This window comes from Cariama cristata, unplaced genomic scaffold, assembly GCF_000690535.1.
Source record: "Cariama cristata isolate BGI_N322 unplaced genomic scaffold, ASM69053v1 scaffold1373, whole genome shotgun sequence".
NCBI lineage: Eukaryota > Metazoa > Chordata > Aves > Cariamiformes > Cariamidae > Cariama > Cariama cristata.
In genome coordinates, this window is record NW_009608755.1 from 154,089 (window position 1) to 169,142 (window position 15,054).

Sequence of the window (15,054 nt, forward strand, 5' to 3'; positions counted from 1 at the left end):
TGTTTCACAACCAGATTAACCTTCCTTTAACTAGTACGAAAAATCTGAAACAAAATATTTACCAGAGATTATGTAACATTTAACCTCATGCTCAGCCCAAGCTGATGGACAGAGATGAAACTGGACAGTTTACTTAAACATTCAAAACCAGATTAAACTGAGGGACTGAAGAAGTACAGAACTTTTCCCAGCCTACTGGTTAACTAAAAATATCCATACTGATGAATAAAAAAAACCTTAAAATACGATTTTCTGCCCAAAATATAAGATTTTATTAAATATCATTGAAGGACGTTTTTCCTTTGCAAGACGTAAATTTAGAAAAATTGAATAGGAAACAAACATGAGAAAGCTTTCAAAAGTAGAATTCATAGAAGTTTAAAAAAAGGCAAAAAAGTCAAAGGAGACATTTGCTCTTGAACTAAATTTTGCATGTAAAGTTGTAGATGAGGAAAAATAGGTTTTCATCCAGTTCCATCCAATTCATCATGCTGAAGAACAAGACTTGATCAAAAATCCCCCGGCACCTTTTGAAAGGGGAGGAGCGTTAACCCCGTGCCCTGGCCAAACTGCACGTAGGCAACGGTGTCCCACGGAATTCAGCTCTAACCAGCTCTGCACGACCCCTCTTGCTGCACGGTTAGTTACTCCCGTTTTTGTGGGGTATAAAACAACCTCTAAATATGTCAAACCTTGTTTAGCAGAAAAATCAAGTATGTCCGTTTTTACCAGCGCATTAAAAAAGCAATCTCAGTTTACCCCAAACACCACTCTAACTGAATGACTTTCTTATTCCCGGCTTCATTCAAGGAAATGAGGTTTGACTGTTGAGTACTCATCTAAATCAGCAGAGCTTATAGCTGTGCTTTGGGATTGCAGTGAATGAAAGGAACATTCTTAGTTCTGATAATGGGAAACAGTTTTTCTTGAATTATAGTTATGGCTCTAAATTTTCAGTACTTAGGTAATTAGGAATTCAGAAGGCGTACTGATTGCCAACAGAAGTTTGTGCAGAGTCAGGTTCTACAGTGATTTGGGGTTTTTTTTAGATATTGGTTTTCTCATTGTATTTTCTAACACGAAACTCCATAGCAGTTCTGCAAAGAGGGTAATAAAGTACAGGGCCACCAGAGCATACTCGTACACATGCCAAGATGTCCATGATGGAGACAAGTACTAGAGCAACATTTTGGCCAGCATTCCTTGCTTTATAGGCAAACTGTCAATACTGAAATGCCTAAAAATGCAGCTAATGAAGGCATTCCAGTTTATTTGGGTCACAGAAGGGTGCTCATTTTTATAGTTTTGTTTTGCAAGACAAAATATGTAAAACCAACACGGAATGAAAGAAAGAAAAAACAGAAAAGAAATAACCCACACCCTTCACTTTTTTAAAGACCAACTTCTAGATGTACAATCCATCAAACCATAACATTTTGATTAGTTTTTACATCAGGATGACAGAAGCCCTTAAGAATTCATGAGATGGATGTTCTTTCAGGTGGGATTCAAGATTAAATGATTGGAAAGGCTATTATAATGGTACTGTACTGCCCGTGCAGCCATAACTACATGTCAAGAATTTTAGTACAACATCGAGATAAACGGTGAGGTCTTGGCTAGAGTGAACTTAATATTGAAAAGTAGGGTAACCAGAGGCTCTCCTCCCCAAAAGCCTGCGTGCCTAAACATTATTCCACAAAACAAAATCACATCCATGAAACCAGTATTCTGCAGGTCACAAGATCAATTACAGATAAAATATGCAGCTGATCCTAGCCTAACTGTACAAGAAACATTCCCCTGAAGACTCTTGGTCATAGGCTCTCAATCTCTGCCTTTTGGACAAAAGCAGCATGAGTAGAAAAGTAACAGTTAAAAATGAGGGGTTTAGAAGCTTTGCTGAGGGAAAAGAACTTTATTATTAAAAAGGCAGAGGCTGTGAATAACAGGAGACACAATGAGAGCTCATTTCTAGTTGACCTACTGAAAATAGTCGAACAGTCTTCAAGGGCAGAACCACATCCACGGTGAAATGCCACCAACCTACCTGAATAGAGCGCCAGGCAAAACCTTCAGTACCCCTGTGAGATTTTCATTCCTTGAGTTATCTTATCATACTTTTAGGATTTCTTACTGTTATGTTGATATGTTATTGTTATGATAATCTCTGTATGAACATACTCTTCACGCTTGCACAGAACCTCACAGACTCTTCACAGTCACAAGCATTTCCTAGAAGGGAATTCATTCCTGAATTACTCTTCTTGGGAATGACTTATTTGTATGTGACACACACTGTGATGTCTAGAAAACACATAAAACATTCCTGAAGACATTTCCTCCCTGGACAGGGACATAAATCCTCCGAGGACATAAAACCAACCTACAGAAAGGGAACAGGGACAGGGATTACTCACAGGAATATCTGACTCAATATTGAAGTCCCTTTTCTTTAAAGTATAAACATAGTGTGACATAGCTTAGACTAATGTAAACACTGACATAACACTGAGAAAAATTCCCATCTTGAGGAACACACAGTCTTAACGTCTTACTAAGCTGTTCTCCTTACCTATTTCAATTGATTTGTACACTCTCCATTCCACACTGGTGAAGTAGATTCCATTCTCTTGAAACCTAGTGAATGCTACTTCACTGCTTGATATGCCTTTACAATGGCTTTTAGCAGAAGAGACTCGAGCATGTAGCAGTCTAGTGGCTAAAGGAAACCTTTCCTGAACTCAATTTCATCTTGTACCTGAGCTGAAAAATGCAAAGAGAACAGAATTCTTAATTGCACCATAAACCAAAGACAGACACCCTACAGTTTAAACGCATGTGTGTTCCCCTCGAAAGCAGAAGATGCCCAGGATGCAGAAGGAAAGCTGGGTAAGAGTAAAACTTTCTGAAGAAGACAAGAAAGCTGCTGTGGCCAATATGAATATAGCAAGAGAGTGGTATGCAGTAGCATGCAGCAGCTTTGCCATCCCAGCTCTCTTACTGTCATTTCCAAGTGATAAATTATTATTAAACAGTCATGCCAAAATGTAGAGGCCTTGCTTTATTTTTAGGCTTCTATTTGGATGCCAAGCTCTTCAAACATCACCCAGTCTGAGAAACACTATTAAAAAAAGAAACTGAAGAGTAGCCAAATTCTTGGCCTGTTGCAAACACTGTATTCAATAAGCTGTGGTTCAGTTTGCATTGTACTTGTGCGTCAAGAAACATCCTAAAGAGAAGTAGGAATTTACATAAAGTGTAATACTTACCAGGGACAACATTCCCAGAAATTGGGTGTGCTTAACCCTTCCTTTCATTAAAAAAAAAAAGTTACTTTGAATAACGAACTATGTAGAATTTGTGGCTATACCCCATTCATTAATTCATTAAATGCATTATGAGCCATATATTGACAATAACCATATAGCAAGTCAGTTGAAAAAAAAAATTACAAGCCAACCCCTCCCCCAGCAAACTTTGTATTTTTCCAAAATCTGCACCATTAAGACAATCAGGTTATAGCACATGTATATCCTTTCCACTCAAGCTTAGCAAATATGAAAATGTAGATTTCTTGAAATTGGTATCAAATTTCCCACAAGTTTCAGTGGAGAGAGGATTTCACCTTGCTGTTGCAGGTTGGACAACAAGATAGGTCTCGGATTTTTGCAGTCCAGCTTTTTATGGATGAATTCCAAACTGAGGTATTGCCACAAACAGCTGGACAAAGGAGGTAGGAGGAACTAAAAGGGAGAGAGCTCAGAAGAATTGTTCACATTTTAAAAAGATGATTTCATAAATTCATTGTATAAAATAGGATTTGCAGACTCAAAAGCTTAACTATCACATTTTTCTTGCACTGGAAATTTAATAATAACATGATCTAAGATTGATATCTTCCTTATAGACTTAATCTTACTTCTCAGTTTGACAGTAGAGCTTGCCAGATAGCATCTGTCTTCAAATTCTCCAGAACTACACTCTTACAGCACCGTCCAGTCAAAATGTATTCATTCCTAAGGCAGAGAGCAACTTAGAGCTGCACTATTCATAAATACACATTTATTTTTCATTAGAAATGCATAATTACAGCATTTAAAAGCATTTTCCCCTAGAAAAGTAGTTAAGCAACAGTACAAACAAAATTGTTAGTCTTCTGCAAATACAGTTTTCATTACACTGAACAGAAAACACCAGCAAAAGGCTAATACTTGCAGTTATGGGATTTTTCTTTTTTTAAATATTTTCCATTTTTGTTATAAACACCATAGCAAATAAAAAAAGCTATTTAAACAGTGAAAAATATTTGAGCTCTTGATCTTCTATATGTGGTAAAGCAAGTATTGCAAAGCAGCAATACACTTCCTAAGATATCTGCAGACATTCAAATGGCGTATTCACAGAAGAAATGAACGGGATGAAACATTAATTTAGTCTCACAGTTTTGATTCATTAGATTTCTTTCCCTCTTTCTGAAAGATTTTTTTTTTCCTCTTTAAGTGTACCTAAGGGCAGGCCATTTATTTTTTCTGAAGGCCAGATCCTCAATCGATGTAGTGATGTAGCTCCAATTTAAGTAAATGGGTCTCATTTATTCCAGGTGAGGACAACCAGCTCATCAGAACTCTGCTATTTGCAGGAGATGTTCGAGGTGTGACCTTTAGTCTAATAGGCATCTCCATTCTCCTGTTGTTGCATGAAGACGACAGCACTTAACTTCTGACTGTGGTCCACTGACATCTCGGTTGATGCAGCTTTTTGCAATTCTCTTATTGAATTTGGATTGCTCCGTGTTCTATCTGCATTTCTGGCTGGATTGCTGATTGAAGGGTATCAGTGCCCTGCAAAAGCAAACATGAAATCAGCAGATCAATACAGAAGTGTTTTCCACTGGCGTAGCCAAGGAAATGTGAACATATCTTGTATATACCGGTGCAAAATCTGCATGGATATCAGCTCTACGACAGACTTGGAATGGGAATACACTTATAAAAGCACCAAAAAATACATAAAGGGTCCTCAAGAACACTAAGTAGACTAATGCCCTTCAGGCTGGAAAGAGAAGGCTGAAATAATGACATCGCGATAAGGATCTATAAAATAATGAGTGCCACAAAGAGAGCAAATAGAAAACAATTATTCCCTCTCTCTTCCCAAAAAAGAGCCAGCTCTAAAAAGAAACAAAATGAAAGCCATGTCTGGCACAACGTGTGCCGAAGGACTTTTCCCAACATGATGTACGTACGGACAGCTCGGGAGTACAGAGCCAAGCAGTGTTACGGAAGGGAAGTCCACCAAGGGTGATCACAGAAAAGACAGTAGGAGGTCCCGGAGTGACAGCATTATTGTAGGCAAGGACAGTAAAATTACCTGTTTGCCCTGTGCTTGGAATTTCCCCAGCTGGTTCTGGATACAGTCTAAAACTGCTGACTCTACTCACCGCAGTCTTTCTCTATTTTGTGTAAAATGAGAATAGGGCTACCATAGCGAACTTTTTTCTCAAATAAAAATTCTTCCTACAGGCCTGATTCTACTCACTTTCCAAGCAAAAACAGTCCTCCGTAAAAGAATTTAAAGTAAACATAATTGACTTAAGCTTTCAAAGGAAGTCTCCTTAAAAATTAAATGACTGCCTACCACAAGTCTGACAATGCTGTGAAAGGATAATCCCATAGCAGACTGTCTTTTTAGCCAAGTTAGTTGGAGTAAGGGAAACTAGATTATGAAACAAACTCCATCTTTAGAGCTATAAGATGAATAGCATTTAAGAACAGCTGTATTGGCTTGGATAAAGTCCATCACACCCAATAAGCCTTCCCCTGATAGCAGCCAGTATCACAAGCACAGATAAACTACAAGAAAAGGGCAAGTATTTAATGATCTTTTCCTGTACACTCCCACAGATGCCAGAGATATGCCCTTGATGGATTTTCCCTCCATAAACACATCTAATAGATGCTTTATGTAACACCCTGGATACAGAATTATTTCTGTGGCAGTACTTCTGTTATGAAAAAGTCTTACTTGAAGTCCTGCTTTACGCTCTCAGCCTAGTTATCTGCAAGATGATCCACAAAGACACAAGGGTGGAAACTCAACTAGATTTTCGATCCTTTAGGTTTTGCTATACAGTCACAACTTATTTATTCAAATGAAAATACTGGATGTTCAAAATTATAAAGCATTGCTCCTAAATTAAGGTTTCGTTGTCAAATTCTCTCTCTTGATCTCTCTGCCTCATTGCCAGTAATTGCACATAGCTACAAGATTTTTTCCTGTTCATCTTTATAGGTAAGTTGGTGCTTACATAAATGTGCAATAAGTTAGTGCCAAAGCAGAGAATAATTTTATCAGATTGCTAAATCTGACAGCAGGTAAGTTTTGAAGCGACCATAAAAGTTTGGGTTTTTTCCCATTAGAGGAAAACTATATTGAAGTAATATAATTATCAAATAAAAGCGACAACAGCAAAACTGAATATTTATCCAACATTCAGACCAGAAGTAGAAGACTGCCCAAAGGCATTAGAAGCACGCTTTAGATTTGGAATTATGTTTTTTTTCCAAATCTAACAAAATTTGCCACTAGCCTATGAATTTGAGCACAGAATTAATCCAAACATTCTTTGTCATCATCACATTCTGTATTTCTAAATTTCCCAAGCTGCTGTAAGTAAGAATGCTATCAAGACATGAAAACAAGCCAACTAAACCTAAATCCCCCAAATGCATCTGATTTCAAACCATGCCTCCCTCCGTACAGGCACTTGCAATTTTATGCCAGCAAAACACTGTTCATATATTAATAGTTTGTGTTTACGTACATGGTTTAGGGTCACAACAAAACTGTCAGAATCCTAGCTATTAACACTTCTGTCTACAGCTAATTTGCAAATACAAAATCGTGCATGAATTAATTGAAAATCCAAAGTTGAAGTGCATATTGCTGTCTGTTTCAGCTGAAGTCAGAGAAGGGATTCATTTCAAATAGTCTCACTCCTACCTTCACCTTGGCATGTGCGCTTGCTTCCGAAGGAAACGGCTTTCAAGAAAACAAGGTCAGAAAACTAGTATCTTTGTTTTCAGACACTAAGTAAATTCACACTTGTGGTGCTTCAAACACGGAATTTGTGTAGGGCATGGCGTCCAACCCAGGTGGATAATACACTCCACTTTTATAAGCTTTGATTTGAGACCATCTCGGTACCTTGACAAAGAACCATACGAAAACAGCTGAAAGTGTCACTGCAGCCTCACTGAGAGGGTTTTCCCTGCAGGTAAGACTTTTCCTTTCAGACAAAGAGATCTTTCTAAGATGATGCAGGACTATTCCATAATTTTAGCCAAAAAAAGCCATTGAACTATCCATATAACTCAGAGTAATGCAAATACGAAGTAGGTTTCTCCAATTCATTAACAGATCCTTCATTTTTCGTTTGTGTAAACTGAGGAAATATTTATGGCAAACCTATTTTTAGTCTTGTCTGTTTTTCCTTTCATACTTTTCTTATTTCACATTCCTTTTCTGCTTCTTTTCAGCTTTGTATAAATCTCTGTGGTTAACCACAATCTTAAAACCTAACACGGTGCAAAGTGTCTCTGAAGAGAAAAGTAACTCCTTTGGTGGCTGCCGGTCGTGTGGGCGACGGATGCCGATGTTTGTAACTGCACCCCGTAACCTCCTGCCCGTCAGAGGTGGTAGCTGAGGAGGGAGGACAGGCACGAGGAACAGACCCAGGAGAAAGTCCGTGGGAGGTAAATTTGAGAATTTCCCAGGCCTGGAGCGAGGACAGCAGCATAAGAAACACGTCTCACTCCCTGGTGCCTATATGCTTTACTGATTGCACGGGACCAGCAGTGCTTGAGGGTTTATAACGCATGATACCTGTAGCAACGCTCTTACTGTCCAGCATACTATTACAAGCGAGGATGAATAAAATACTGAGAAGGTTAGTGCAGAGACAAATCTAGCAAAGAGGGAAAAACAACTATTAAGGGCTCAACTACATGGGATGATCAGTGTACAGAAAACTAGAATGTAATCTTACAGCACACTCGCACGCCAGGCAGTCTGATCCTTTTTGCGAGGGAGTATAATTTTTCCAAAAAGCATTTTGTAGCATCCAGGTGGGGAGCGAGTGTGGATCGGAGCAACTAAGAAAGTTTAGAGCTCTGGCTTCCCTATCAGCACCAGCCAGCGCAGACGGCACTTCAGCAATACGCAGCACCGCTCCGTCTTTCGTCTAAGGCCCTCTTTGCCACTGGGATAGCTGATGCGCTCTAATTTCATATATCAAACTGATCTGCAGATTGCCTTGCCCATGGAAGAAGCACCATGCACTTGAGTTTCATGCACACAAGGTCTGGATGAGATTCCCTTGGTTTCTTAAGCAATTTTTTTTTTTCTCCCCCCCTCAAAAGACTCAATATCCAAATCTTTGTAGCCAGATCCGAATTCTCTAAAAAACGTGGTATTATCAGACAAAAATCCACTCTAATATTGGCTGCTAAGGATACCACTGTATTTTGGCTAGCAAGCGACAGCTTGTTTTTCACAACCACTTGGCATTCTCTAGAAAAGAAGCCCACAAAGGAGGGTTCACAGAAGAATGTGTAACCATCTTCAGAAAAATTTCTTACAGCTTTTTTAAGTCAGCATTCTTGTGTTGTCACCAGTCACAGCTTCAAGCTGATGAGAAACTTTTTCTAGACTCAGATACATGACTGTTCAAACTGATTTAAAAAGAAAAAATATAATTCCTCCACTGTAACTGAGACGATCAAGTGTTCACTTACAATTGCTAACATTGCAACTCCTGTGGGAAACCCAGGCTGTTGATCAAAATAACTGGAAAACTGCTGTCAGAAAGCGAGTAACATTTTTAAGAGAAACCTCAGTCTGAAAAACACTTTTTGGATAGATTCCAAGCAAGTTTTTTGCCCTGTCCTTTAACATGGCTCTCAGCCTTCAAGGATGCAGAAAAACAATGATGACCAAAATAACTATTCTCTAGAGGAACTGAGCAAGAACATAGAAGAAGGAATAGTCAAAGACCATTCGTACCTTTAACAAAATGACATTTCTTATTATAGTTTTGGTTTGGTTTTTTTTTTACAGTTTGGAAACAGGATCATAAACTCATTGGGACTGCAGTGTTTGTGGACTGATATGCAGTTCGTCTGACAGATGTTTCCATCAAGTTAAGTACATTCAAATGGCAAAAAGATATATATACATACTTGATTAGTCGCAGAGTGGTCTGTCACCGGTGTCAGCTGCACATATTGGACTTGGATATCACTCCCTTGGAGCGGGGATCCATCAACACCCCCTGATGCAGGCTCAGCAGAAGCAACAGCTATCAGCTGAGCACCCTGCAACACCTGCAGGGAAAGCAACGGAGAAAGCAGCTTGTAAACAGCCACAATCAGAAATGCATTATGAACCATCTAACTTAAAACAGATGCAAAACTAAAGACCATTAAAAAGAAACAGAAGAAAACTTGTCTATCAGTAACAGTTGCTTTAAATCATGTGGGTTTCCAAAAGGACATGGTACACATACGAAAAGATTCCCATTCTAGATGCTTGCTGCATTTTGCCTTATGAGATTCATAATTCTGTTAATGATTATTGTGAAGACTAAGTGGGATAGACTGAGCAGGTTACACTAGGAGTGTGATAATGCCAACAGCACACAACAATACCACGGAGTGATGCTTGTACTGTTACATCCACAGACACAGATCCAAGATACTCCTTCTCACAGCCAAAGGCACTCAACTTTTGACAATTTATTACCGTAATGTTTATATTCCTATCGTATACGAAGGTGTAGTTTTAAGAATTACTGCTAACTAACACTTACTCTAAACACATCTGCATTTGACTGGTGAAGACTATAAGTCCCCTATAGACCTCAAAAACCAAAGAACAGTTGATCCATCTAAAAGCGCTTGCCTAAAAATATCCTTGTGATTAGAGTAATTTTAATTTACTTCTTGAAACACAAATCAGAATAATGCACATGTATGTAAACAATGTCAAGTCCCCAATCTCATTCTTCAAATTCAGCTAAAATACACATATTTAGTTTTAATTTCTATATGCTGTAAATGATGTCTTTTTAAACTATGGTATTCGAACCGCAGCGAACAAAAGACATCTTTCAAACGAAGGAAAGAAACAAAAAACAAAAATAACATTCTTAACAAAGGTTTTTCTTAACAAAGTATGATTTCTCAGCTGATCTGCAGGTGGGTGGCCATGAAGGAGTGGGTAGACCAGAATTTCTCTAGGGAGTGTGGGAGGCAAAAAGAGATGACCTCCATAAATGACCTTTAGGGGTGTTGTCAGGATTTTATAGGGATCTTGGGTGTTCTGAGATACCGTCAGCATCAAACTGCAAAAGGATGCTACATTTTGTTTTTACAGGAGTAAGCAAAATTCTCTCGTCCTACAGTATTTGTTTTGGAACTACACGATACATACTGTCAGAACCACATCACAGTCGTTCCTATTGATCACCTGCAGGTTTTAAATGTATTTTTTCCTCATTTATTGCTGAACTACAAACTTCAGAACAACTGTGAGCGACTGAACAAGCCCATCATTCTCGTATATAAACTGCTTTACAACAAAGAAGCCTAAAACTTATAACAGTACCGGCTTCCCACTTTTACTGTACGTTCTCAACTGCACACCTTCCAGTGCACTTCAAAGGAACTCCTTTTTATAGCAGACATTCTGGAGAAGACCAAGTAACTCTATGTTCTCTTATACCAGACCTATTAGATTCCTAGTGATAACCAACTTTACCATCCTGCCTACAAAAAAAACAAAACAAAAAAAACCACAAACCAAACCAAAACCCACAACCAACCAAAAACCAACCAGCAACACTTGCATAAAATACTTTTTGCTGTCAAATTACACTTTGCTATTGGCTTCAAGCAAATGGTTATGTGCTTTTCCTATGGTGTCTTTCTGCTGGATAAACTATTTGTAATTAAGCTTTCATTCACAAAGAAATGGGAAGCGTTTTTATAGGATGTAATGAAGAAGCTGTGCTATTTTTCACAGAGGTAAGGCTTAAGTGTGCTCCAGTCCCAACTCAAGACTATAGCAGTGACAGCCACATACACTGTGCTTCGTTTCCAGTTGTACAGTTTGAAAAAATGTGATTGATAAATTGGAGAGATAAGACATCAAACATTATAAAAATCGCAATTAGTACAGGTTTTCCTTCTTTGTCCTGTCCTGATTGTGCAGACCGCAAGGACTACGGGGTCCCACATTCAATAACGGAAGGTGCGTAGCCAAGCAAGGCAGATTCATTTCCACCAGCATTATGCCAAACTATTTGGGTTTTGCAAACCAGATGAGTGGCTTTAAATCGAATTTCGCACTGATACGTTTATTCTCTACCAGTTGCCACCTTTGTATTTTTCCCTATAGCTAGAAAAGACGTTAGGATGCCTGCAAGCCAGGAAAAGGCCATTCTTCAAAACTAAGAACCATCGCTTTCTTTAGGCTTCTCTTTACCCATTTCTCCATCATGCACAGTCTACTTAATATGTGTTTAAAATCACTTAAAACACACACACAAAAAAATCTGTCTTGGCTTTGAAAACTAAAAGAACAATCTAATGCTGAAAAAGACTTCTTAATGTTTTCCATGTAATACATGCTAACACTAATAGCTGTCTTAGATTTCATTAAATACTGCCTAGCTTGTTATTGTGGCATAACTGGCTATATAGTCAGTCACTGAACAAATGAAAATAAAAGCAAGAACAGGGAAAAGATCCCAGTCTTAAATTAAACCATCTGACTGAACTTCAAATGAAGGAACAACAAGCTGCTCTTAGTATCTGCAGAGTTTATATACAGCACTCTGAACAAAATGATTATTTTTCAGTTTCTATTTTAATTACTGTAAAACTTCTGAAATTAAGATACAAATGGATGAGAGCAGAAGGAGAGAACTGCGATCTTTACTCCTCCTTTTTTTTTTTAAAAAAAAAGGGATTTGGAAATAAAGCTGTTTCTGTAGTCTCAGTGGCATAGTACCTTGTGTTTAATCTGCTGAGTCAAAGAGAGGATCAACCTCATCTCAGGCTCAGCCTGGAACATTTGATCCCACTTCGTATGTCTGAACACCTCTGTCAAATGTGACACAATGATGACTTGCAGCTTACTAAAGATATCACTTAACTAATCACACTGTAGTCGCAAGATAACACAATTTATCATGAATCTCAGGCATATCCAGATGGGAAAATCCAACTGAACTGACATTAAAAACAGCAATAAATTACATTTTCTCTAGGCATTACTGGAGATTATGATAAATTTATTATATTTCTGTCTTAGCTTAAAAATATGATAAAAGTTTGTTATGCTGAAGAACTATGAGTGATGTCACCCGTTCTACTTCTCACAAACAGCAGTATTGATAAATATTTTGTTCAGAAAAGGCCCAACTTGGGTAAATAGAGTGGCAAGTTTGGTTACAGTTCTTGGATTCTGCTTGCATTCACAAAACCTTTTTCCTCCACAGTATTCACTGTGCCTTATAAAAACAGATATCCCCATTTCCTTTAACATAGGAGACAAAGGTCCCAGGGGAGAAAATTATCTCGAAATACATGTTGATAGAAAGACAGACAGCTACAAACAAACATAATAAAGGACAGAGCACATAGAGTGGATTCAAGCGGATTGAACAGACTCTCTAATCAGTATGACCATGCTTACCCAGATAAAAACAGGATTTAACTTCAGCGCTATAATTTCAATCAGCCTCAGCTAATAGTTTCACTCTGTTTGTAAGTGTCACAAGTTTTATATGAAACTATATGTGAGGCTGCAAAAATTAAAGACATCAAGGGATCAACAGTTTTATATAATATGGGTAGCAGAGTCTTTCGCAAATGGGGCAGATGTAAGCATATGACTTTTCTTTGGCTGCCAACTCAACTTCCAAACCAATGCTAACTTTGTAATTCTTACCTGCCCTTGACCTTAACATAAAGGAATTGTACCAAAGCAATAAAAACAGTCTACCCTGAAAATGAACTTCTCTTACTAATTGCACTGGGCTTCTCTAAGTTTCTGCCTTACTGGTCCAAACCAGGTAACAGAATGTGGGTTAAACTGAAAAATAATAAACTTCTAACAAAATGGATTAATTCATGCTCTTAACACACACACGTGCAGAACAAGAAGCTTGAAGTCACCCTTCCCTTTCCCTGAGGCACAAAAGCACAGAAGTTATCTGACATGGAGCATCGCTCAAGCTAACTCAGGGTAGTGTGAGCTCCAAGTCAAGGCTGAAAACGATCCTAAAAAAGAATTCCTTTAAAATTAACAAGCAGACCAAAAAATGCCTTTTTAAAAAAAATAATTCAGTGGAGTATTTAGAGAAAGTACATTTGGTCATCTATTATTGCTTGCTGTCAGCGGTAAAAAGTTGTCTTGACAGTGACAAGATCTTTAGCTCTCACGGAGCCGGAGCCCACTCTTTACATTGCACAATTATTTCCACTGCAAGCGTAAGCAATTGCACAGCTGGAACAGAGCAGCTCGCTAAAGTCTTCTGTTCTTTCAGCTTGCAGTTACAACCACGGATACATGCTTCTCCTGAAATAGAAAACCTAGTGAAAAATGTTTATCAAGAAAAATCAGAATACTTTAGGAAACGTCTGTAAGATATTTGAGAAGATCTTTGAGATGTACGTCTTTGAGAATGCTTTGAAGCTCCCTATGCTTTCAAGCACTTTTTGTGACCTGGCCCAATCTTTGCAAACCCTCCTGTCCCAAACCTTATTGCCTCAAAGATGACCACGTTGCATGGTGACCCTGGTGAAGACAACTTGCCTAAATTAAAAAGCAAGCATGAAAGAGCCCCTTCTCTCACTATTCCCATCAGCTTTCAGAATAAGAAAATGTTCCCTAACACCTTCAGACAGAAATATAAATGCATTTCTATTGGTTTTGATTTTAAATGGTCCTAGAAACGCCAGGAGGAAAAGTATTTTTCTCGGATGTTTAAAATGAAGTGTGAACTCTTGGCATTGTTCGTGAATACAGAACCACAGTCTCTTTGACCAAACGTTTATTTTCCTTAAAACTCTATAAGCTTTCAACGAGAGATACAAGAGCTGACAGATTCAATAAAATGAGCTAAGGGACAGAGAGCTCCCTCCTACCGACCCAAAGCACGTTGTGCCCCTACGTACATTCTCCATCCCTCCTGACAGCAGCATTAACACAAACCCAGGCTTCCTGATCAGAACTGTAGCAGAAGCACAGACCCTTGCAGTGGGATCCCACTGACCTCAATCTTCGCCTTTCTCTTTGGGTGTGGAGTTTTTTGTTTGCCCCCCCCCCCCCTCCCCTTTTTTTTCCCCTCTATCATTTTCCCTTCAAAGTCTTGATGATTTGGGACATGCAAGCTATTGAGCCTGAAGGTCCTGGATTTCTATTTTTCATCCCTTCTTCAGTGAGATGCTTGCCATATAAAACATAATAATAAAATTAGTATTAATAATGAAAACCAGTTACTTTCTCTGCTCCCTTCCTTTCCATTTAGAGACCATTTTAGCCCATAACTAACAGTTCCCATTTAACATTCAACTGCCAGGCCAGGAAATAATTTTTTTTAAAAAAAGATTAAAATGTAATAGGTTTTCCTTCAGTTTCTTCCAAAATTATTCAAGCATAGTTTCCAACCATGGTTCAATTGATATCACGTCCTCTGCTGATTTTACTTATCATTGAGAATTATTCTTCTAGAAGCCCATAATTTAAAACATTCCTCTAGACCCCAGCCTTCAAAAATAGGTAACTGTTTTGGGATAGTTGAAGTTTGTTTACCAAAAAAGCCCATTCCTGAGTCTGGTCCTCGCCACACTGAGCCTTCTAAAACACATTCTTGCTACTGTTGTTGTGAGCTTTTTTATTAATCTAGGCAAGCACATATGTTTGCCTACCTATAAAAAGCTCAAAACCAAGACACATTGGGATTTTGCTGTCTTTTTTCCATCA

General features: G+C 38.4%; 1 protein-coding gene across 1 annotated transcript in view; it reads right to left on the minus strand.

The window, feature by feature from the left end:
* Positions 1-4,224: 4,224 nt before the first annotated feature.
* Positions 4,225-15,054, minus strand: part of BANP (BTG3 associated nuclear protein) — a gene marked incomplete at its 5' end in the record, with an annotated part of 116,310 nt that continues 105,480 nt past the window's right edge. Inside the window, 2 exons of the mRNA XM_009697246.1 lie at positions 4,225-4,844; positions 9,243-9,386. Of these exons, the coding sequence (XP_009695548.1) occupies positions 4,773-4,844; positions 9,243-9,386 (216 nt within the window). The remainder of the gene's footprint in view (positions 4,845-9,242; positions 9,387-15,054) is intronic.